At 41.6% G+C, this 23774-nt stretch overlaps 5 protein-coding genes and 2 non-coding genes across 8 annotated transcripts; 6 read left to right on the top strand and 1 right to left on the bottom strand.

Annotated features, from left to right (window-relative positions):
* Window positions 1-9: 9 nt before the first annotated feature.
* On the top strand, window positions 10-4928 carry twf1a (twinfilin actin-binding protein 1a). The gene is made up of 10 exons (XM_057329251.1): window positions 10-118; window positions 439-582; window positions 1334-1411; window positions 1484-1662; window positions 2654-2749; window positions 2842-2946; window positions 3368-3493; window positions 3581-3731; window positions 3877-3998; window positions 4109-4928. The coding sequence occupies exons 1-10, from the start codon at window positions 25-27 to the stop codon at window positions 4277-4279; spliced, it is 1266 nt and encodes a 421-aa protein (XP_057185234.1). The 5' UTR covers window positions 10-24; the 3' UTR covers window positions 4280-4928.
* irak4 (interleukin-1 receptor-associated kinase 4) lies at window positions 4509-8759 on the bottom strand. 2 transcript variants are annotated; one of them, XM_057329249.1, is made up of 12 exons: window positions 8477-8759; window positions 8126-8298; window positions 7864-8049; window positions 7619-7779; window positions 6947-7011; window positions 6725-6839; window positions 6542-6651; window positions 6274-6460; window positions 6031-6093; window positions 5566-5724; window positions 5421-5487; window positions 4509-5100 (listed from the first exon to the last, which is right to left on the bottom strand). In XM_057329249.1, the coding sequence occupies exons 1-11, from the start codon at window positions 8632-8634 to the stop codon at window positions 5434-5436; spliced, it is 1431 nt and encodes a 476-aa protein (XP_057185232.1). In that variant the 5' UTR covers window positions 8635-8759; the 3' UTR covers window positions 4509-5100; window positions 5421-5433. The 2 variants fall into 2 exon arrangements, with proteins under 2 accessions (XP_057185232.1, XP_057185233.1); XM_057329250.1 differs by having other exon boundaries at window positions 8141-8298.
* A 96-nt stretch (window positions 8760-8855) lies between these two features.
* Window positions 8856-10753, top strand: pclaf (PCNA clamp associated factor). The gene is made up of 5 exons (XM_057329252.1): window positions 8856-8964; window positions 9158-9450; window positions 10115-10201; window positions 10309-10486; window positions 10604-10753. The coding sequence occupies exons 2-5, from the start codon at window positions 9405-9407 to the stop codon at window positions 10638-10640; spliced, it is 348 nt and encodes a 115-aa protein (XP_057185235.1). The 5' UTR covers window positions 8856-8964; window positions 9158-9404; the 3' UTR covers window positions 10641-10753.
* Window positions 10754-12171: 1418 nt separating this feature from the next.
* zgc:114188 (40S ribosomal protein S17-like) lies at window positions 12172-17171 on the top strand. Its single transcript, XM_057330522.1, has 5 exons — window positions 12172-12257; window positions 12793-12944; window positions 15434-15539; window positions 16706-16771; window positions 17053-17171. Exons 1-5 carry the CDS (start codon window positions 12255-12257, stop codon window positions 17128-17130), a joined length of 405 nt encoding a protein of 134 aa, XP_057186505.1. The 5' UTR covers window positions 12172-12254; the 3' UTR covers window positions 17131-17171.
* LOC130552330 (small nucleolar RNA SNORA71) lies at window positions 15741-15868 on the top strand. Its single transcript, XR_008962705.1, has one exon. It is a non-coding gene; the product is annotated as a small nucleolar RNA SNORA71 (small nucleolar RNA).
* Window positions 16798-16928, top strand: LOC130552331 (small nucleolar RNA SNORA71). Its single transcript, XR_008962706.1, has one exon. It is a non-coding gene; the product is annotated as a small nucleolar RNA SNORA71 (small nucleolar RNA).
* A 2193-nt stretch (window positions 17172-19364) lies between the features above and the next one.
* On the top strand, window positions 19365-21023 carry LOC130551761 (tubulin alpha-8 chain-like). The gene is made up of 4 exons (XM_057329651.1): window positions 19365-19413; window positions 19491-19710; window positions 19791-19939; window positions 20009-21023. The coding sequence occupies exons 1-4, from the start codon at window positions 19411-19413 to the stop codon at window positions 20984-20986; spliced, it is 1350 nt and encodes a 449-aa protein (XP_057185634.1). The 5' UTR covers window positions 19365-19410; the 3' UTR covers window positions 20987-21023.
* Window positions 21024-23774: the final 2751 nt, after the last annotated feature.

Here is a 23774-nt window from a genome sequence, read left to right as displayed (position 1 = left end):
TTCCAGAAACTAAAGCTCGGTGTCATGGATGTGATGTGCATTGAAAGGCCCAGAGCAGACAGGACACGTGCCATGGGATCAAAACAGTACAAAATCACACACAAAGAGACCATCCGAGGTATATAAATATGCTTCCACAACATGGCTGTGTTAACGTCATGCTATTCAATAATAATATATATTTTTTAAATAACTTTTGGAAATAGGCAAATCTCGTATAATTTATTCTCACACATGTAGAAATGTTGTATGAGTTTTCTTTTAATCATTTTCATATTAAGAATGAATGTTTATAAGAACGTTTATTCATAGAGAAACTGCACATAGAAATTGTAAAAAAAATACATAATGATAAACGTAACAAAATATAGATTTCTTTGACAGCAATATTTTTATTCTAACGTTCTTCACCGTCTCCTCGTATCCGCGCATGCGCAGCGAGAGGGGCTGGGCCGACTGTTGACGCGTCACAGGCGCGTGACGTCACCGCCGCTCCTCTTCCGTCTTCCGGGTTTGTGAGTTTTCTTCAAACATCGTCAGGCGACAGGAGGACAATAATGTCTCATCAGACGGGTATTCAGGGTAAGAACAGAGTTATTTCCATCATTTATGTGTTTCCGGATCCCGTCGCTCAGGATTTATAAGCGCCGTCAAACCCGATTAGTCAAGAGATTCATTCAGAAAACACATACAGATGTGAACAAACCGCGTCTGATTTGACTCGCATCCTAATATCACATTTACACAAACATCACGCCTTTAATCACATTGTTCCTGTGATGTTTGTGCATGTGTCTGATCTTCTTTCACTCTCACGAGCGCGCGGGCAACGCCTTCAGCGCGCGCCGATCCATATGCGTCCCGTCTTGTTAAAGTGAGAGCGTGCAAACTCATGCGTAATAATGCAATCCTCCATACATTTATGAAATATCAAATTGATCATGTACTATTTGAAATATTGTAGTCATACTTTGTTGTGTATTCATAGTGCATGTAAATTTGTGACATGTATGAATAAGTCTGTAGTGTATATAATCTGTGTTATATACTGTGTGTGCTGGTGAATATGACGCCTGACAACATTATGAACAACATTTACTCATTCTTCTACAGCTATATGCTCAGTTTGTATGTCTCGGAATCTAATTATACAAACTTCCTTTTATATATTCATACACTACATGTACTGTAGACACAGTTCCCCTATATGCTTTTTGTCAACTACCCTTTTTCACTGTGTAGGGCTCTTACTTGTAAATAGTGCAAATAATCCGTGTAAAGACAGGATGGCTGATGTTAAATGTGTCACGTGTGTTTCTCTTGGATCTTCTAGCTGCCGACGAGGTGAAAGATGTTTTCGGCGGTGCCAGGAACGGTGCGCACAGACTTCTGAAGATCATCATTGAAAACGGTACGACTGTCACTAGTCATGTGAACTGAAGCAAGAGAGGAAGTGTGTGTGATTGTGTTCTTGTGTGTTCAGAGGAGCTGGTTTTAGGACTCACCAAACCAGCATGTCGGAGCTGGGAGGAAGACTACGACACTCTTATGCTTCCTGTGCTGGATAAAGAGCTGCCGTGTTTCATTCTGTTCCGTCTGGACTCCACCAACAGCCTGGGACACGAGTGGCTGTTCATCGCCTGGTCACCTGACCACTCACCTGTAAGACACACACACACACACACATAGCCTCACTAACTATTCATTGTTGTTCTCAGTTTTCTTGCCTGTGTTTTGTGTGTCTTGAAAGTGAAGGTTACTCGAGTGTTTCTTCCTCTTATTGGCTGCATAAGGCTCTTGAGTTGCTCTGTAGTCCGAGCTGAACATTCCTACAATCCCATGCATGTCACGGCATGTCGTGGATGTGTGTTGAGGTGATACACACAGGTCTGGAGTCAGTCACAGGCTTGTATCCTCAGAGATCAGTGCTGTTAGTGTAGAGATGGTGGATTATTGCTGACGTCTGGATTCATATGAATGTTTATCAGCACAATGTCTGTACACACTTTCAAACCATAAACCATTTCTATTCATATACAGCCGGGGAAACAATCAAGAGACCATTCCAAATGTTCACGTCATCAGCATTTCTAGATGTATTGTGGTCATTTCAGTCCAGTGTCTGTTGAATTTCACCAAAACCAAACCTCAGGAGCGACATAAAGTCATCTGACAGACATTTATCCTAAATACATGTAGAAATATGACTGTTGTGTTGCTTTTAAAGTGAATCTGCACGTGTTTTCTTTGCAGTGTTTGTAGTCTGAAAAAATACAGAGCATCTAGTTTGTTATTTTCACCTGTTCCTCCGGTTTTCATGTTCTGAAAATAAATGCAGATAGAAACAACGTTTTGATTTGGGAGAAATATTGTGCATTTTACATAAATACCTATAAATAGTACAATTTTAAAATCAGAAAAACAAACTTTGGTCTTTTTCCGTGGCTGTAAATACAAGTGAATTTGAAATTGGCCTCAGATGCTGTTGTAAGTTCAGTCGTTTCATGTTTATCTGTGGTTTATTTCTGGCTGGTCCTCTGGAGAGATGGCTAATGTGCTAACAGCTGCTGTGTCATGCGGTCGACGGACTGTGAGTGTGTTTGTGCTTCAGTCCACGTCGCTCCTAAAATCTGCCGTTTGATTTCTTGAACAGGTGCGGCAGAAGATGCTGTACGCGGCCACCAGAGCCACGCTGAAGAAAGAGTTCGGTCTGGGACACATTAAGGATGAGATGTTCGGCACTTCTAAGGTTCGATTTGAAGGACATCACGTGAACATGTGACAACATGGTTTGTGTCAGATATAAGAGTGTAAACGGTGAGTTTGTTTACTGTGCGGTAGGATGAGGTTTCTCTCAGCGGCTATAAGAGACACGTGACGTCTCAGTCTGCACCTGCGCCGCTCACTGCAGCCGAGGAAGAGCTGCGACAGATCAAGCTCAATGAGGTGACGCACACACGGGACAAACAATGCCTTCTGAGGTTCTTATATAAAGCTAAAGATCGTGTACAGTAGACCACCCTTTTGAAAACAAATCAAACCAAAAAGACTAGTTAAACCATAGTTACCGCGGTTTTAACGCAGTAACCACACTTCTCTTACACTGTTTATTAAAGCAGGGTGCTAATATCAGATGTATTTTTGGAGTCTTTAATCTGATCATGTGATGCGACTTTAGTCTTTCATTCACAACCATATAAGGCCGTGCAATGTAAGACAAGCATGCTCCATCCTTAAATCTGACCAATCAGAGAGGGAGACGATGCAAACAGGAAGTAGAGCTTTCATTTGTACAGGACGAGCGAGAGAACAGCTATAGAACATCAAAGACCGCCTGTTTATGATTGAAAAGGCTGTCTGTCTGCAGGTTAATACTGATATTCACGTGAACACTACTAAGCAAACTCTTCAGGGCGTAGCGTTCCCTCTGGATGGAGAGGCTGTGAAAGCACTGCAGAACTTCAGAGACAAGAAACTCAACTACGTTCAACTGGTGAGACTTAAAGGACAAAACACTCAACTATAGACAAATGACTGCACTTGTATTTCATCATTTCCGTCCTTTGTTTTATTTCCTAAGAACATCGATTTTGAGAAGGAGTTGATCATGCTGGCCATCACGGACGCCACGGAAGTGAAAGATTTACCCAAGAGAGTTCCCAAAGACGCGGCGCGCTATCACTTCTTCCGCTTCAAGCACTCGCACGAGGGCGACTATCTGGAGTCTATAGGTACGGACACCAAGCGACTTTCCTTTTTGACTGATGTCATCAAAGTCCTCCCCTCCAACCAATCAAATCTTGATGCGTAAATTCAACATGAATTTCTTGTTTCACTCTGAATCGGTGTAAGTTTTGTCTGTCTGGACTCTTCTAGTGTTTATTTACTCCATGCCGGGTTACAGCTGTGGGATCAGAGAGCGGATGCTGTACTCCAGCTGCAAGAATCCACTGCTGGAGATGGTGGAGAACAAACTCCACATGGAGGTGGAGAAGAAGGTCTGTTCGTTTGATGTCTCACACAGTTCGTGTGTGATTCGTGGTTGATCAGTTGATTCCTTTATCTCAACGTGAATATTTGGTGAATACTCGTATTCTTTCCGCCGCAGCTTGAAATCGATAACGGTGAGGAGCTCACGGCCGATTTTCTGTACGACGAGGTTCATCCCAAACAGCACGCGCACAAGCAGGCATTCGCCAAACCCCGCGGGCCACCCGGCAGGAGGGGAGAACGCAGGATCACGAAACGACCGGGCGAGGGAGAAGACGCCGAAGATTAAAGCAACATCTGCAAACAAACAAACAATGGATGACAGAAGCCACACAAAGCTGTCAACCTTTTTATTTTCACAAATCTCCTCCAGCGAGCGACACAGACGTCTTCATGAACTATGCACAATGTGACAGGCGTTTGGACTTCTGTTGGTCCGATCGATCGCTGGTGTTTGGACCGGCGTGCTGAAATACTGCATGTGTGTCTGCAAAATCAAACTCTGCTGAAGGTCAAAATTCATTAAAAAAATTTAATCAGAGCAAGAATGAGTATTAAAATCACAACGGTAAAACATCTGACAGCAATCTGGCTAAGATATTTCACAAATGAAAAGTAAATCTCGTGTGCGATGATGGTGATAAATCCATCTTTCTAAAAAAAGCTTTCGTGACTTTAAACTGTGCCAAGTTCACATCAAGTGATCGACTCGTAGTTACTGCTGAAACACGAACGGCCTCATTCCTGAACGTTTGTCATTCCACACGCTTGTGTTGTGTCTTATATTGTTTTATTTTTCTATTTTAATAAACTTAAGGGACGTCTTAACATCTGATGAATCTGACCTCACAGACTTGTTTTAGGTCACAAATGTTTTTTTTTTAATTTTAACACTGTACTTTTTATAACAGAAATAAATTCCCATGTTTTTGATACGATCATGTTTGGTTGAGGATGTCATGAGATGCTCATTTTTCTATGCAACTGTTACACAAGATAACCGTCTTGATCTCTCGTCTTGTTTTTCTGCATCTTTAAAAAAAGCTTCCCATCGCTGGGCAGAATTCCATCATGATCAAGACAAAGGGAACCCTTGTGATGATGAATAATCTGGAATGTAAAGAGAGAAATGTAGGTGTTAATAAATCGTCTGACGTTTTGTTAAAGACAGAATTGATTTAGGTGTTTTTTTCTGCTGGGGTCAGAGGTCAAAAGGAACACAGGTCATCATCTACTGAATCCACTGTATAACATCTGTACTGTGATCCTTTAATATGTAGCCCGTGTGCGATCAATCCTGTCTACACAAGTCACTGTACAACTGTTTTTAATTAAAAAATGTATTTAAAACATTGAACAAATTGTTCTGTGTTCTATAATACTGATTGTGGTAAAATCTCATCAGGCACGTCCAATAAATCTGAATTTACCATGCGTGTCTTCTCATCGCGAGCTTTGGCAATGTTCATCACAAACATCTTCCAGCGCAGACAGAACCTACAGAGAGAAATGGACAAATGATTGACATATTCCGCATATCGAAACGGTCACAAAACGATCAAATATATGACGTACCTCTGTGACGGGGGGTCTTTTATTCTTCTTCTCACACAGACACTGAGATGCTACTTCATACATCTTCTCCGCCTCCTGCATCCTCCAGCCCTTCATCTTCTGATCTATAAAGTCCTCCAGAGACGCCTCCTCGTCATCGATCTCGTCCTTCATCTCCATCTGAAACACAAACACACAGATGTGGAAAATTCAAAGGTGCAGTTCTCTCAAAAACATTCTGAACCCGTATGACACAAAACACACAATGTTCACGTTAATCTTTTCAACAGAATGAAAGAAAACAGCGATTAGCAGCAAAAATAATTCATTTAAAATGTTTTGATTCTAGATCCTGCTCACTATAAACTTAAAAAAAAAAGAATTATGAAGATTCTTTAAAACTTGTTCTCGTGTGTTCCTCATGCGGGTTTGGAATAACATGACAGTAATATAAATAATGACATAATCTTTATCTTCTCTACAAACCAGAAGTTTGGGATCACGGCTTTCATCGACCGGAGGAAGTCCAGACAGTATTTCCAGCAACACCTGCAAAATAAAACACAAGTTATTGCCAAAACTGCATATCATTTGATCATTTGAGCTTGTGTAAAAATAGAGACCTCACTGCTGCTATTTACAATTTGACAGTTCATTTATTTAGTCCTGAACATGAATCATCTATAATGAAATATTGAATCCACATCGAGTCATATCACATGATCATACCACGCCAAAGCTGAAGATGTCTGATTTGGGCGTGATCTCTCCCCTCAGAGCCTCCGGCGCCATGTAAGCCGTAGTACCCACAATCCTCTCCGTCATCACCGTCGAACACGAGCGTTTGCCAGACGCTCGCGTCAAACCAAAGTCCGAGATCTTGGGAACGAAGTGGTGGTCCAACAAGATGTTTCCACTGTCAGACAGATGCAACGGTGTTGGTATTACCACAATGCTTTTTCATTTCTTCAAGCCGTGTGAGGTGCACTTCACAGACCTCTTTACATCACGATGGATGTGATTATTGCAATGCAGGTACTCCAGACCTCGGGCTGTTCCCGTGGCGATGGAACACCTCATCTGCCACGAGAGAGAAGGACTCCCATCCTGCCGGCAAGGTTGAAGAGAGCTTTAAAACACGGAGTGTTTAATTGAAAGAGTTTACAGATTCATTTATTACCAGACATGCCAGTCGATCCAGCAGAGATCCGTTGGGCATGAAGGCATAAACCAAACACAGATGCTGCCCGTCGCTGGAATACCCCACCATCTCCACTAGATTCACATGTTTCAAGCTGAAAAAGGAGAAGAATAGAGCGGTCAAAACAAGTCTACCAGAACATCCGATGAGCATCAGTGATGTCTTCAAATGAAGGTAAACAGAGTCAAACATCATTTTTACCTCTTGAGTGTTTGGATCTCTTGATTAAACTGATTCCTCAGGTCCTCAGGAGAGCTGTCATCCATCTAAAACGTCAAACAAACATCTCAACACAGAGATAAAACAGCTTAAATAGTCACATAAATGATGCACTGAAATTGCTTTCTTAGAATAATAAAGAACTCCAAAATTCAAAATTGAATTATTTATTTCGCCTCATGTCACTCAGCCCCACAACGGCTTTCTTTCTTCGTTTTTGGCCCCAAAACGTATTTTTCTTTTTTTATAAAAGTGGTATTGTGTTCTTTGTTATTCTTTGCCGTGTTTTAAGTGCATACAAACGAATTTGGTGAAAAACACACTTAAATCTTAAACTTTAATTGTATAATGAATGATTATTATTACAATTAATTATCATTTAAAATGAAATCAAATGAAGCTTAAATATAACATAAACAAATGTCTTGATGCGTACCTCTTGTGTTTGGTTCTCAAGTACAAAAAAAGCCATCAGGGGGTCTGAATGACATGAGGACAATTGAACACAATGGTTGTTTTTGAATGAACTATTCCCACTAACACACTTTCCTGGTCTCATCGAACATAAATGATCTGTTTTTGTCCTCTTTCATCAAAACATCTAAATGATCCTTTATTGCATCAGCACTTTTAGGTGCGTTATGTTCTACTCACAGGGTTGAGTTTTTTGACGGCTACAGGCGTGTTACCCATGAGCCCTCGGAACACAACACCAAAACCACCGGCTCCCAGTCGACACCCCCCCTCAGACACCGGACGCTCGTCCCAGTTTCCCGTGATGACCGTCAGCTCGCCGTGAGTGAACCTGTAGAAACCTGCACGGGAGAAACCAGATCCTGACTGCGGTCACTCCGTCAGAGTATCTAAACACTGTGTTCAGGATGCTGTCATCTTCTGACCTTCACTGCTGCGCCATGTGATGAGACTCTTTGAGATGTCCTCGGGTCCGGTGGAGCTGTCTGGCTCCCTCGGGGTTTTCGTGATGTCCTCTACAGGTTTGGTCACCTCGGGACAGGCGCTGCCCTGTAGGAACGCCACGGGCGCAGAAGTCGCTGCTTTATACTGCAACGCGGCATCTGTTGAGCCTGATTTCAGAAAGGAGAAACGCGTCAGATCTGTTCCACATGTGTCAAAGCAATGCTTGTGATGTTCTGGAAGTACGTTTATCAATCTGACTGATTTTATAATCTGGCAGGAGGACGCTGACGGCGGCGAACAGCTTGTGTCTGATCAGAATCTCCATCAGATCTGCGACAGTGCAGTTTGTGGTGCCCCAGTCAGACAGCATCTCTATAGTGGGACTTTTACCCTGGACCACAACAGCATCAAACCTCCTGAAATCACACGCAAAACCTTCCAACATCAAACAGTTTACTGGTAAAGCTGAAATATATTATAGTCTTTTCATCATTTAGGATATATTATTTCATGCATGCACCTTGAGACTGCCTGCTAGGTCACACTTCAAATTGTAATATACTGTATATTTTGACATGAAGCGAATGAGAGTACCTGAGGTGTAACTGTGTGTATCGGGCTTCTCCGGTGGGTTTGTTGATGTCCATCATCACAGTTCTCCACGTGCCCTGCGGGTCCAGCAGATCGGACAGTTTCCTCAGTGTCGAGAACCGGAGAGTCCGGACCGGCGTCTCCGCCGTGACGTCACACATACCGACCCGTTAAATGAAATATAACGCGTTGTGTGATTGCTGCCGATTGATTTTCTTGGCCCTTTTTTCTTGTGTTTTTCTTGTGAAACTTCCTTGATTCGTTGTCATTTCCCCTTTCTTACAACATCCGCTTTAAACGGAAACCTCATGAAACTACAACACAGGAAGGTTCGACCGAGATTGAACATTATGGGCTCCAGAAACACGCTTTTATACAGAAAAAAATAATATACGTTTATATAACCGTATAAACAAGAGACTTTAATGAGACGTGAGACGTAAACAGTTACGTCTGTCATTCACGAGCGCTCCAGGGTTGAGGGACATAAAGTAAAAAATCCATATTCTTCTACAAATACAAGCATTTGTTATATTTTCAACGTATTATTAAGAGTCAAAAGTTCAAATCTGTTTGTGCTATATGATGCATTAAATGATTAATGTATTATTTTTTAAAATACACTTTTTAGATGCTGGTGATGTTTGTACCAACTTAACCGCATTTTATTTCACAATATTATAGCTGCCATGGTATTTCGCTGAATCCAGTGTTACCATGGTAATTTTCCCGACCGTCCTTTAAAAAGCAGCGGAAAGAAGGATGGGCGTGCCTCACAGTCACGAGGCCTAGAATCCCGTCCACCCATTGGTTTGCTTGGCGTGACGTCACCCAGCTTGGGATCTCTTTTAAAAAGCGGGCGGGAAGCGGGAACTTTATTTCGGCGTGTTGTCAGACGTATCGGGCTATAAACGCACACACTCCAGCAGCCATGGTGAGAACAAAAGCCGACAGCGTTCCCGGCAGCTACAGGAAAGGTAAGAAATATCAAAGAAATGGAGAGAAACGTGCATTGTTTGTTACTGCGGTTTCGGGAAGTCTTCTCAGTAAATCTGGATGCGCGTAACGTAAATCCACCGTCTTTAAAACTTTATAAAAACACAGATCGCTGTAAACATTTTCTCTTTAGCGTGTGTTTTGGTATGTGGGATTGGTAGATGTGTCAAGTCTTGACATCACTGGATACTTCATCTCCCGCCATTTGTGATGCGCTTTAAAACGAACTTTTACTCACGAAATAAACCTTACAGTCATATCATATTATAATTTGGCAATAACGTATTTAACGGACTTACGAATAATGCGTAAATAAGCGGATTTGGGGTTATAACAGTCCATCAACCAGGCCACATTATTGTTTTGCAAGATTTATGAACTTTAAATAAACTGTTAGCCAATCGATCCATTGTAAAATGAGTGTTTTACAGGGTCAATGTTTTTGTGTCGTTTACGTAAATACAATTGGAGAGGTTTTGTTTATTCCTTTCTTAAAGATGCACAAATTGGCGCCACTTCATGCTGAGCGCGTCACGTCATGTGTGTATTCACGGTGAACCAGCGACGCGCTTCTGACGTCAGATGAATTCAACTCTTTAGCTGTTGGTCTTTTACACTTTTGCTTTTCATGTGTTTTTGTTGAAGCTGTTGCCGCTTCAGCGCCCCGGAAGTCGCTCGGCGCGTCCGGATCCACGAACTCGCAGAGCAGCGGCGCGCAGCCGGGCACGCCTGGTAAGGGGGAGCGCGCGCGCACAAACACAAGTCAATATGAGCTCAATATCGATGCACATAAGTTACTATAAGTGTCGTTTCATGAGGTGACGTCTTTGTTTGTCAAGCCAAGAGTAAGTATGCTGGAGGAAACCCTGTGTGCCCGCGCCCCACCCCGACCTGGCAGAAAGGCATTGGAGACTTCTTTGGGGGTCCCAGCAGGAAGCCAGAAAAAGAGAATCTTCACCCAGCGTCTGAGGATGATGAGGAGGCCGGAGGCAGCGGGGTCAGCAAAGCACCCAGGAAGTGAGTATCTGTGCAGACACCATCTGCATCTGGAGGGTTTGTGATGTTCTGGTTGAAGGATTGTTAATGTGTCTATGGTTTGTTTTGAAGTGATCTGGTGGTGATTTTGTGTTTCAGGTCCAGACCGATCATCGATGACGAGGATGAAGATTAATGACTTGAATTTCACTTTTTGTTCATTGACCTGGTTTTAATGTAAATCTGTAAATACTTCATTTGTATGGTTCCTTGCGTTTGTACAGACATTTAATAAAATGTTTTTCTTAAGATCTTTGTGTTCTGGTGGATGATTTGACTGTTCGATGAGTTCATAAGGCTGTAAATACTGAATCAATAACAGACAAAAGTTACTTTAGGTTGATGAGCTCTTTTAAAGAATTTGTTCACCCAAAGATGTAGTTCTGTTTTCTACTCATGACCTTTACACTGATTTGATATTCTGAACATGAGATGTTTGTGCCACCCAGATGTCAATGTCAACATCTGTTCCGCGGGGTCAAAGGATTTTATGGCTAAAGTAATCATTCAGATGTTATGGTCACATTTTAAACTGCTGTAAACAACAGTAAGTTTAGTTTGTTTTCTCCAGACTTGTAGTTTTGTATCAAATAAATAAGGGTTCGTTTCATAAGCTTGTCTGCTACAAATCTACAGTCCGCATACTTGCGCTTTCATCAGATGGAACAAGCTGGTGCAGCCTTTATTCTGTGTTAAACATGCTCCGGTCTGAATAATACATGATCTTAGTTTTCTTTGACTGGTCTGATTTCTGAATTGATATAACCGATGTCGACTGGATATTAAAAGGTTTTTGACTTTTGCCTCATCGTTATTTGATGCGATTAACTTAATTAGGTTTTTATTTAATCTTATACCCAGCTAAGAAAAAATCTTTGAAAAGGATGTGGTTGTTAACTGTAGTTTTTGCAATTGTATTTCAGGAAACATTTTTGAGACCGCCCTGTGGTAACATATTTAAAGCTAAATATACTTGCGTTTGATGGAAAATAGTTCTGTACACAAATGTAAATTCTTGGTTCAGAAACCATTCTTTTCGGTGTTTAAATAATTACACAATCTAGCCTATCAAAAACCAGAAAGGATTCTACAGGCATGTATTTCTTTTCATGTTTTCATTCAATATTGGTATTTTCCTTACAATAAAAGTCCCCGTGAACCAGAAGTTGCGATCGTTTTTACTTCCGTATTAGAGGGCGTGGCTTGCGTTTTTCACTGCGAATTGATTGGATGTGTAAAAACAGCTGTTGCATTGATTTTGAAATGAAACTGACAGCAGACTGACAGTTGAATGGGAGGAGTTAACGGATGCTCCGCCCAAGCCGTCTAATTACGTCATATGCATAGTCATTTCTGGACGTAAGTGCATTTCAGATTTTAACTGAAGATTGTGAGGGTACATGCATTTTATAAAGAAAATGACCCACATTGATAAGCTCTTTACTGTAAACGCTGCAATATTTCATGGAAAAAATAGGAATTGTCATTTTCAATTTCACTGGGACTTTAAAGTTTTGTTTGTTTTCTCTATGTTTGTGTTTGGTTATGGTTTGTAGTGTCCGCTAGCCTTATTCAACAACAAAATAATTTCACGTTCGCAAACAGCGGTGAAAAATTTAAAGGAGCAGCTGCAGTGTCATTCCGCCACCGCTAGGTGTCAGTAAGCGCGCGCGGCTGCGCTCGGACGTCTCTGACGCTTCTTCTTCCGGTATCGCGTTTCCGCCGTTCTCTTCTGCTCTCCGGATCCATCATGGTGGGTGCCTGACTGAATCACTCTCATTGAAATCCGCTGTAATCCTACTTACAAACCCATCGGTTCGTGCAGATAAACACACGAGTGTGATCAACAGTCTGTGTCGAGTGTGTGTTTGTGTGTATGACGCGACGGATGAGCGTGTGTGAGAGATGAAAGGGCATGAAACTCGTCCGATCACGTATAACAGACGTTCGCGCGCGCGATGCATTTGTTTCTTTCCTTTTACACGAGCGATTCAGTTACATTAACGAATGACGTAAGATTACCTTCACTTCAGGTTAGGGTTTTGTTAGTACACTAGAAACGTCAGTACCCAACACAGGGCAGATAAGAGTACGTGGGGCAGGTCTCCCGTTTCTGCCCCTGAAATCCCACAATGCACTAGCACAGACACACTGCGTCTCTCAATAACATGATGTTTTGCTTGTGTAAGTGTAACTGTACATCAGTGTAGTAATTCTAGCACTGTACCCTGCTAATGATGTCCAGTGTGTTTAAACTGACCTCAAGTTGATTTGTTGTCATTTTGCAGGGTCGAGTTAGGACCAAGACGGTGAAGAAAGCCGCACGGGTGATCATTGAGAAGTACTACACCCGCCTGGGCAATGACTTCCATACCAACAAGCGTGTGTGCGAGGAGATCGCCATCATTCCCGGCAAGAAGCTTCGCAACAAGATCGCTGGGTAAGTTTGATGCTGAGTGACCAATCAGACGTGAGGCTAACAGGACGACATGCTGATGTTGGGTCGCTCTTGTGGCCGAACACTTATCACACAGCAGTTTGACTCGAGTTCGATGATGCATTGACTACGTAACGCTTCCACCAAAATTCGATATTTTTGCTCATGTGTGACCCAGATGACAGTGTGAACAGGACGAATCGCATGGAATCCGATCTTTCCTGATCTCTGATCTGAGCCGCTTCCATATGTGGTCCTAAATCAGATACAGGTCTGATGTTTCGCAATGCGACCTCAGTCTGAACGGTCATATCGGAATTTAAGCCTATTGCGCCATTCTGTTGACGGAAGTGCACTTCACAGCTCGGTTGCGAAACAATAAGCATCACATTATGAACATAAGCCCTTGCACTGTCTACTGCACGATGCGATGCGACACATGACTATAGAATCCGTTATAATAAGGAATTTTGCCACTGGATACGGCGCGATGCAATATGACAAACGCATTAATGGTTTCTATTATCTTTTATCACGTTGCATCCACCACTCGTGTGCGTGTTGACACGGTGGTAAAAGTGTGTTCTACTCCATGCTAGGGTTGCGCGGTAAACCGGTTCTGGAAATTATCCGGTACATGTTAGATTTCAATCGGTTCAGTACCACAATTTTGCTTGTTTCGGTACTTGAAACGCTGCTGTTCCAAAGTTCACCGCTATGCGGCACTATGCCACAGAACTGACGCAGAACCGGCAACATAGAAGAACACGATGAATCGCTCTACAAGCACTTTTGCGATCATTTAAACTGACACACGTCGCTCAGCTTCCAAATCATGCTCGACTGCGGATAAGCATGAATGGACGAGCTCGACACATGCGCAGAATGTCACACGGTGGCCTCGGCTGTCAACATTTGTCTTGGGAATGTGCTGTACGCGGACGACCGCGGACCCTCCTGATGACAAAAATTGCGTCATGCTTGGGAATCACGATGCCGGCCCAACATTGTGATGGCTATCGGCCATCAGCCAGCCCAACCCTTGCATATATAACGTTATCTCTGTTCCAGACATCTCAGTTAGCCTACTAATCGTCATGACGTTCTCTTTCGCGTCTTGTATATGTTCTTATACTGTCAAATACACACGCTGTTATGTCAAAAACACAATCGGTTCACATAAGCACAGTCCGCTGTGTTTTAAATGTATATCCGCATCAAACAAAGAATTATCCGCAAAGCTCTCCTCAGATGAGCACTTTCAACAAGTTGGTATGATTTATTAGGGTCTTCATGAAATGTCTGGAACATATTTAGCTTAAAAACACTCAATGGCCGTGTAAACAAAACCCTTCTTGCCTCGTCAAAAACCCATTTTGGTGCATGTCTCTTTAACTGATAATGAGTTACAGCGAACCCCACCCCCTTCCGTCCGGCGTGTCAACACAACACACGAGTAGTGGCAATGCGTTAGCTGAATGATATTTCCTGAACTCCTCTGCGGTTAGTTTCGTCTTAAATGTCTCAAATCATTCGTCCGGAGACAAAAAATCAGTCACAGCAAACAGCGCATCCTAATGCGCTCACGTTGTGCGTGTATGCTTACCTAATATCCACAGCAGATCTCAGCGGAATTACATGGATTTTAGCGCTTCTCATTGACAAGTTATAACGTTACACACACAACGTCAGAGCTAGTTTGCCGTGACAGATTTTTCAGCCTAAGTACGAATGATTTGAGACGTTTAAAACGAAACTAACCCCAGTGTTCACCCGTTCATTAGCAAAACAAACAGCTTGCCGCAGCTGAACATATTAACGCACATAATGTATTAACATTCATACAGCTAAACTCCACGTGTCCATCTTCACTATATACAGAAAGTTTAACACTGGCTTTGAATGTTCTATTTAGCCCGTGACTGACTTCGCTCCCTTCACTATCGTATGCTAACGTTATCCTCCTATATATACGGTACATTTACATCAATTCAGACTGTTGTTAAATATTACTTATAATATATAATGTAATATTTTTCAAATAATTTATTTTGGGGCTTGTTATTGATCACCTATGGTACCGATATTACCGGCATTAGATTCTGGTACCGTACCGAAGCTAAAATTTTGGTATTGAGTCAACACCACCCCTTGCTGGGACGTGCAGACCGGCTTGCGCACACCCCGAGAGTGGACTGCTCCGGGAATGCTCTCAAATCGCGCTGTGAGGATGATCTGCTCAGCACCGCATGAAGTCAAACACACCCGCTGACTTGACCGTGCTTATTTCTGAATGACAGCGTGTTGTTGTTGGTTTGCGCATGCGATTCAGTTTATAACCATCACGAGTTCACACTGGAATCTTATATCGGCCACATTTTAAAAATAGTGTGAACGGCCGAACAAAATAATCAGGTCCGAGCAAGAAATGGAGCATTAAAGCTTGCAGTGTGAACGTAGTCATTGTGTTGATGTGATTGTGTTTTGTGCAGGTATGTGACCCATCTGATGAAGCGCATCCAGAGAGGTCCGGTCAGGGGCATCTCCATCAAACTGCAGGAGGAGGAGAGAGAACGCAGGGATAACTACGTCCCCGAGGTGCGCTTAACTTTTTCTCTCCGTGGTGTTCTGGGTTTTTGTTTGAGAGAAATAGTTCTGTTGAACTTCCTGTTGAGGCTTGTGTTTGATCAGCTGGCATTATAAAAGCCAAAGGAAGTTTCAGTGTTTTTGATTTGATTGTGTGAAGATCACCTATGATGAGACGTCAGCTTGATTTGTCCTTGGTGTTTTGTTTCACGGTCCTGTTTCGAAAGTGACTTTGGTGTGACTGGTCTCCAGGTCATTGATAGTACAGGAAGAGAAAACCGAAAGTCTTTCCCGTGTTTGCTGGAATCTCCATTCCTGACAAACCCTAAATCTTTCACACAATGTTACATTGAAACTACCAGCAGCATGACTGAGATTTTAGCTTTGATGTTTATTACGGCATCTATTTGAAACGTATCAAAGCAGGCATCATGTTCACAGTCTAATCTTCAGTGTTGGGAAGAATTTACTTCCTAGTAGTAACACAAGTCGGCACACCAGAGCTCCAAAAATACTTTATTATTTAAAAAACTTTCGCATGGCACGTGACGTTTCGAGCACACAAGATCTGATGAAGAGCTTGTGTGCTTGAAACGTCACGTGCCATGCGAAAGTTTTTTTTAAATAACGTATTTTTGATATTTTTGGAGCTCTGGTGTGCCGACTTGTTACTACTAGGATTTACTCTCTTGGTCGAGCACCCATTTGAGATTGATGTGCGTGTTTTTGTCCTCACTTTGACAATTTACTTCCTGTCGTTTAATATCTCTCCTTCTTTCTTCGCTGCTGTCATTGTGATATCCTCACTCAGAACTGTTTCAGCGGTTTGTCTTCGGCATTATTCATATGTTAGAGTTTGTTAAAACGCATCGTGTGCACTGATGTTTTGTTTTACATCACGGACACGATTTGCTTCAATTCACACCTGTACGGTCAAAGCGATGATTTGTAAGTTAAGTTGTCGGGTACGATATCACGGAGCATATCAGTTACATTCAAACGTAATTTGACTTAACTCGCGTGATAAGTATGAAAGGAACCTGCAATTTGATGTTTAAAACAACGATTCGGATGCGAACGCTTTAAAAACTGTTTTGAGGAATCAGTTTTACTGCGAACTGATTTGGCGATTCAAGTGAAAACTGATTCTGATGTGTTTGTGTTGATGTGTTGCGCAGGTGTCTGCTCTGGATCAGGAAATCATCGAGGTGGACACAGACACCAAGGAAATGCTCAAGCTTCTGGTAAGAATGAAGTTGTTTCTTCACGGTCCTGTTTCGAAAGTGACTTTGGTGCGACTGGTCTCCAGGTCATTGATAGTACAGGAAGAGAAAAGTCTTGAAAGTCTTTCCCGTGTTTGCTGGAATCTCCGTTCCTGACAAACCCTAAATCTTTCACACAATACATATAAATTAAAACTGGTCATGACGTTTGATAATATTGAGCATTTGTCCTCTCTTTGCTGCTGTAGTATTGATTGGTCAGTGTTTTGTTCTTTTAACTCATCTTCTTTTGTGTTTGTTAGGATTTTGGCAACCTGTCCAACCTTCAGGTGACTCAACCTCCTGTCGGCATGAACTTCAAGACCCCACGTGGAGTCTGAACATTGTAATATATCTCTTAATAAAACTGGGGGGAAAACAAGCAGTTGTCAAGTCTTTATTTTTGAACAATGTGTGTCTTTCAGTACCATGACATGTCTATAAACTCCACACCTGAGATCTGAGCATTTAACAAATGTATGATTTCTCAGATTTAGCCAATTTGTTGATGTTTAAGTCTCTTAAAATGATCATGTTTAGGTTTTAAATGTTGTGAATTTGTCACGCTGTTCAGTACAGTTCTTTTTCTAGACAGCGGTGTGACCATCTAAACCAGTGGTCACCAACCCTGCTCCTGGAGATCCAGCGTCCTGAAGATTTCAGCTCCAACCCCAATCAAACACAGCTGAACTATCTAATCAAGGTGTTCAGGTTTGCTTGATAATGACAGACAAGTGTGTTGGAGCTGCAGTCTGCAGGACGGTCGATCTCCAGGAGCAGGGTTGGTGACCACTGATCTAAACCTTTATTGAACCTTAAAGGAACAGTTCACCCAAAAATGACAATTTTCATCATTTACTCGCCATCAGATAGTTCCAAACCTGTATACATGTCTTTTGGTTCGGCTGAACACGAAGGAAGATATTTGGAAGAACGTCAGTAAGCAAACAGATCTCATCCACCATTCACTGCCATAGTATTTATTTTCCCCTCTGTGGCAGGAAATGGGGATGAGATCTGTTTGGTCACTGACGTTCTTCCAAATATCTTCATGTTCAGCAGAACAAATACATTTATAGGTTTGAAACCATATGAGGGTGAACTATCCCTTTAAGAACTATATTTTTAGGATCTCGTATTTAGGACACACTAAGGCCCGGTTAGACAAGACTTAAGACTAGTCCCAGACTAAAATGAATGTTTGAACCATCTTAACTGAAAATAACTTGCCCGGACATATTTCAAAATAGACCAGTGCCATTGTTTTGGTTTAAGATGCACAGCAGTAATGTTTTTTTTCTAAAGCATCTCTGTGAAAGCTATTAGATGTTAGAAAGCTCTGTAAATACTGGTTAGAAATATTTCTGTTTTATTCCTGGACCCAATGATAGCAATTCTTGGTTGGTCTGACTCGCTAGAGTCCCTCAGTCCGGAGGTTTGGTTCAATCTGTTCAATATATGATGTGATTGTAGCCAAGAAAGTTATTCTGCTTTGGAGGAAGAAAAACTCCAAAACTCACTTCTCTGCCTAAATGGACTCGCCTCCACGTTGCATCTTGAAAGAATTACGCGCACCTCTCCAAAAATGTAACAACGCGTCAACTCAACGCGGACTAAGATACGCTACTCCTGAGAACTCTGCAAAAGTTGACAAAACGTGGGAACCAGTTTTTACTTTCCTGTCAAGCTATAAAGTCTAATGATCAATGTATTATAATTATTTTGATTCAAAGTTGTATCATGCACTTTATTTTCTGTAGTTACTGTGATTTCTGCTTGTAGGTGAGGTCGGATTGGTATATCGTCATCCTTCAAAAAAAAAAATATGTATACGTCACATACAGCACAGAGTTTTGTCATATGAAGGGTCTTGTTGTTTTCTGTGTTTTGATGTTTAAAAAATCCCAAGAAAAATTATATATATTAAAATTATTAATACAGTCATGTACCTTTTATATAATTAAAAAAAGATCAATTTAATTAAGGCATAGTCCTGGTTTAAGCCTCGTCTGTGAAACAGTGCCTACGTGTGATTCCCTTTTTTAAGGAATTTAAATGTGAATTTGACGAACTCTCAAAACATATAATCTAAAATTTCAATCTCAACCTTGTAATAAATCAAAAACATTAAATGTTGGGACCTCACTTATTTCCCTGTTGTTTTAATAACCCGGATTTGATGAAATATGCATTACATAAAATGGGGACCTAGGAAACTACATGGAGAATGTGTGCTTGTAAAAATGAATCTCTCATCACAACATCAAAGATTAGTTAAATTATTGACCTGATTCCAACTCGCCAAACCACAAGTTTTAACCTTACAAGAGACGACTTTAACTCAAGTGTGCTTTAAACAGTGCATTTATATAATCTCTGATCAATATAATTAAGATGGAATCTGGAGGTCATTACCTCATTAATGAAAGCCACACCCTGATGACGAATATAAATGAAGGTCACCTGAGTAGTTCCATTGGTGCTCCAGGTAAGATAACGTTACTCTTGACAAAGCCCATGCTTCGCATGCTTAAGTAGAATGTTAGTTTGATAATGTTTTGCTTTTAATTTCAGGGTGTAAAGGCTCAAGTTTCTTTTGTAAATCTGGACACTTGAGCACAATGGTGAGATGGCTTCTTAAAGTTCATGTCATGGAGACTACAATCTATTTATACACCTGTGTTTTTCTCGTTCGACACAGAGGGAGTGTATCTCCGTACACATCGGTCAAGCGGGTGTCCAGATCGGTAACTCCTGTTGGGAGTTGTACTGTTTGGAACACGGCATCAATCCCGATGGAACCGTCTCTGGTGAGAACACCTCGCTGGCAGATTCTTCCTTCGGCACGTTCTTCAGTGAAACCGGTGCTGGGAAGTATGTTCCTCGAGCTGTGTTTGTTGATCTAGAGCCGACGGTTGTGGGTAAGGCTGCTTCACTTGCCCGTCGATTTCCTTTTGCCCGCTCGAGTTGGATTTTCATTCTTTCAACCGTTTATTTGTAGATGAGATCCGTAATGGAGATTACCGAAGCCTTTACCACCCTGAGCAGCTTATCACGGGTAAGGAGGATGCTGCTAATAATTACGCCCGTGGTCATTACACCATCGGCAAAGAGATTATCGACCCCGTCCTTGACCGCATGCGGAAAATGGTGAGTGAACAATTGAATAAAACTCATTAAGAGTTCCTCACCATGTTTACGATGATTCTTCTTTTTTAGGCGGATCAGTGCACGGGCCTGCAGGGATTTCTGATCTTCCACAGTTTTGGTGGCGGAACAGGCTCGGGCTTCACATCTCTGCTGATGGAGAGGCTGTCCGTAGATTACGGTAAGAAGTCCAAGTTGGAGTTCTCCGTGTACCCTGCCCCGCAGGTCAGCACCGCTGTGGTGGAGCCCTACAACTCCATCCTGACGACGCACACCACCCTCGAGCACTCCGACTGCTCCTTCATGGTGGACAACGAAGCCATCTTTGACATCTGCAAGCGAAACCTGGATATCGACCGTCCCTCTTACAGCAACCTGAACCGGCTCATCGCCCAGATCGTGTCCTCCATCACAGCATCCCTGAGGTTTGACGGAGCGCTCAATGTAGACCTCACCGAGTTCCAGACCAACCTGGTCCCGTATCCTCGCATTCACTTCCCGCTGGTCACCTACGCTCCCATCATCTCCGCGGAGAAGGCGTACCATGAGCAGCTCTCCGTGCCGGAGATCACCAACGCCTGCTTTGAGCCTGCCAACCAGATGGTTAAGTGTGACCCTCGCCGGGGCAAATACATGGCCTGCTGTTTGCTTTACCGTGGCGATGTTGTCCCGAAAGACGTTAACACTGCCATCGCCAACATCAAGACCCGTCGCTCCATCCAGTTTGTAGACTGGTGTCCCACAGGGTTCAAGGTCGGCATCAACTACCAGCCGCCCACCGTCGTCCCTGGAGGAGATCTGGCCAAGGTTCAGAGAGCCGTTTGCATGCTGAGCAACACCACGGCCATCGCTGAAGCGTGGTGCCGTCTGGACCACAAGTTTGACCTGATGTACGCCAAGAGGGCTTTCGTGCACTGGTATGTGGGTGAAGGGATGGAGGAAGGAGAGTTCTCGGAGGCGCGGGAGGACATGGCTGCGCTGGAGAAGGATTATGAGGAGGTTGGTGCCGATTCTGCTGAAGATTGTGTCGAGGATGAAGAAGAGTATTAGTTCATTATGAAACGCTCCTGTGCCTTAATAAATTGAATTCATGAAGCTTTTGAGCCTCTGTGTTTCCTTACAAAACGACACTTTGGTGTCCCACATTTTTCATTTTCCAACCTTTTCTTAAACCAGGATTTTTGAACTGGGGCTGCTGGATGGTTCACTAAATGTATGGAATTCAAATGGATTTATTGAAGTTTTGCTAACACTTTAGTATAAGGACCAATTCTCACTATTAACTAGTTGCTTATTAGCATATTGTCTGTTTAGAAGCACTTATAAAGCACATATTCTACATCCCTAATCCTACCTAAACCTAACAACTACCTTACTATTAATAAGCAACAAATTAAGAGTTAACGAAGCAAAATTTGTTAATAGTTTACTAAAACCGAGAACTGGACCTTAAAATAAAGTGTGACCGAAATTCTTAATGCTCACACTTTTATGGTTCTAAACCATCAGCTGCGCTTTTGTGTAGTGAATGTTGGGTCTTAGTCCAGTAGGATTTAATAGTTTTATTTCTTCCCATTGGCCATTAAGAGTTTCCATTAAAACCAATACAATTGCCATTATATCCTTAATTCCAGTAAAATTTCTGATGCTTGAAACCAGTATTGAAAAACACTATTTTTTGCAACTGGGCAATACTATTTGACCACAATTGACATGATTTAAATTGAACCTGCACGAAGATGCCATTCTATGGCTAAACGAACATGGTTAAGTCTTTTTTTTTTTTCATTTTAAATCTAATTTTATATGGTAAGGTTCACATTCATAAATGTGGTCTGACAGGTAACAAAGTATTTAGTTTGATTTATATATCTTCACATCATATACTTTTTTGGTTTGTGGAGCGGGATTATTAGGCCTACCGTTCTACAAAGTGAGTGACGTGACGACACTCTTACAGTCTTGTTTGATGTTTTTTCTTAGAGTGATTTGTTAGATTGTGAGCTTTATCGTCATCGTAAAGTCACGCAATTTATGTAGTGAAAATACGATATTGTGACAGCCCTAATACAAATATCGATGAAGTTTGGCCAGAAGGTGGTGATATTCCCTTTGCTTCAAGCTTTGTAGCCTGAGCTGATCTTGCATAAAAGATTAAAACTGCATCAAAACACATGGATCACATTAAGCCTCTCCAGCTAAATCTGTGTGTAATCAATCTCACTCGATCTTCTCTTCTGTTGAACCCAAAGCTTTCCTTACATTAGATCCATTTGATCCTCTATGGCAAGCCGAATTATCTTACATTCTCCCAATCGTTACTCGTCGTAATTGCGTTTTTACTAGTAAGAATTAAATTAGAGAGCTCTATAATTCAATTTTTACTAGTAACAATTACGATTAGACAGCTCTGCAATAGTTTTTACTAGTAAGAATTTAATTAGAGAGATAAACGGAATTATTACTAGTATGAAATTAGAGAGCTCTGTAATTCAATTCTTACTAGTAAAAATGCAATTGAAGTGCTCTCTAATTCATTTACAATTATTACAATATATAATTCATTTAATTGAATAATAGAGCTCTCTAATTAAATTCTTACTAGTAAAAATGCAATTACAACAAGTAACGCTGGGGACAATTTAAGCGAATTCGGCTTGCCATAGACCCCTGTGTTCAGCCGACTGCCGGCAGGCACACATCGTGCTGGGGCTTGGGGGTCAAATAAAAGGTTCTTCTACGTTTCACCTTATCTCGAACCATGTTTTGTTGTTTAAGAGGTTAAACAAAAGTTATTGATGTAACATCACAGGTTGTTCAGTGTTTTGGTTTCTGGGTTTCGCTAAAAATGTTTTTCCTAAAGAACGGAGACTTAAAGGGCTAGTTCACTCAAAAATCATTTATCTCAGCCTCGGGTTATTTCAAACCCGTATACATTTCTGAACACGGAGAAAGATATTTGTAAGAATGTTAGCAATTTTCAGTTCTGTGACATCCACTACCATAGTAGGACATTTCTTACTATTTATTTTTGTTCTGTTGAACGCAAAGTGAGACTTTTTGATGAATTTAGGAACACAAAGAGTTCTGGGGCACCTTTGACTACCGTTTAATTTCTCCTACTATGGCAGTCAATGATGTCACAGAATTGAAAATTGCTAACATTCTTCCAAATATCTTTCTCTGTGTTCATCAGAACAAAGTAATTTATACAGGTATGAAATGACATGAGGGTGAACAAATGATGACGGAATGTTCTTTTTTGGGGGTGAAATATCATTTTAAAGAGAATAGACTTTGCTTCAGAGATGGATGTGATCTCGATCTCACATGTGTCTCATCTCTGAGCACTCCTGAATGTCACATGTTACCATTTACTAAGGATGAATCACTTATGGTGTGTTCCATATCTTTACTTCACTTTAGATAAAAATGTAAACGTGCCTTCTAAAGTTTCACAATACTTTACAACTGTGTTTCAAACTGTGCTCCTAGATCTTACAGCTATCCCAGTTTATTTTCAAGTTAGCGCTTTTCTTGTGGATCAATGTGTATTTTTCCCGCAGAAGAACTTTTTCATGATGTCTCTTTGCTTTGTTTATTTCCCCATCTAACGCATAACCGGCGGAAACATTGAATGCTCACGTGTTTTCTCTTTTGATTTCTCAGAAAAGTTTTATTTCGTTACATTGCAAGGATCTCTTTTTGGTAATCTCGCACGTTTCAAAACTAAACATGAATAGGAAACTTTTATTTGAATCTCCTTTTTGCTATCCGAGATCTCGCTTGTGTTCTCTTTTTCCCCACAGGAAGATTTGAAGTGTCCAGATACGTCTGA

Source organism: Triplophysa rosa, linkage group LG3 (assembly GCF_024868665.1).
Source record: "Triplophysa rosa linkage group LG3, Trosa_1v2, whole genome shotgun sequence".
In the NCBI taxonomy this organism is placed as follows: domain Eukaryota; kingdom Metazoa; phylum Chordata; class Actinopteri; order Cypriniformes; family Nemacheilidae; genus Triplophysa; species Triplophysa rosa.
Note: the sequence above shows the minus strand (reverse complement) of the source record. Positions and strands in the feature narration are given on the sequence as shown.

Coding starts and splice junctions, on each gene's coding strand:
- twf1a (XM_057329251.1), top strand. CDS start 25: ATGGATGTGATGTGCATTGAAAGGCCCAGAGCAGACAGGACACGTGCC. Junction 119..438: donor ACACAAAGAGACCATCCGAG/GTATATAAATAT, acceptor GCGCATGCGCAG/CGAGAGGGGCTGGGCCGACT. Junction 1,412..1,483: donor GAAGATCATCATTGAAAACG/GTACGACTGTCA, acceptor TTGTGTGTTCAG/AGGAGCTGGTTTTAGGACTC.
- irak4 (XM_057329249.1), bottom strand. CDS start 8,634: ATGTGTGACGTCACGGCGGAGACGCCGGTCCGGACTCTCCGGTTCTCG. Junction 8,050..8,125: donor AATCAGTCAGATTGATAAAC/GTACTTCCAGAA, acceptor TTCTGAAATCAG/GCTCAACAGATGCCGCGTTG. Junction 5,725..6,030: donor GCCGTGATCCCAAACTTCTG/GTTTGTAGAGAA, acceptor TTTGTGTTTCAG/ATGGAGATGAAGGACGAGAT.
- pclaf (XM_057329252.1), top strand. CDS start 9,405: ATGGTGAGAACAAAAGCCGACAGCGTTCCCGGCAGCTACAGGAAAG. Junction 10,202..10,308: donor CGCGCAGCCGGGCACGCCTG/GTAAGGGGGAGC, acceptor TTGTTTGTCAAG/CCAAGAGTAAGTATGCTGGA. Junction 10,487..10,603: donor GTCAGCAAAGCACCCAGGAA/GTGAGTATCTGT, acceptor TTTGTGTTTCAG/GTCCAGACCGATCATCGATG.
- zgc:114188 (XM_057330522.1), top strand. Junction 12,945..15,433: donor CTTCGCAACAAGATCGCTGG/GTAAGTTTGATG, acceptor TGTTTTGTGCAG/GTATGTGACCCATCTGATGA. Junction 15,540..16,705: donor GGGATAACTACGTCCCCGAG/GTGCGCTTAACT, acceptor TGTGTTGCGCAG/GTGTCTGCTCTGGATCAGGA.
- LOC130551761 (XM_057329651.1), top strand. Junction 19,711..19,790: donor TCTAGAGCCGACGGTTGTGG/GTAAGGCTGCTT, acceptor GTTTATTTGTAG/ATGAGATCCGTAATGGAGAT. Junction 19,940..20,008: donor TTGACCGCATGCGGAAAATG/GTGAGTGAACAA, acceptor CTTCTTTTTTAG/GCGGATCAGTGCACGGGCCT.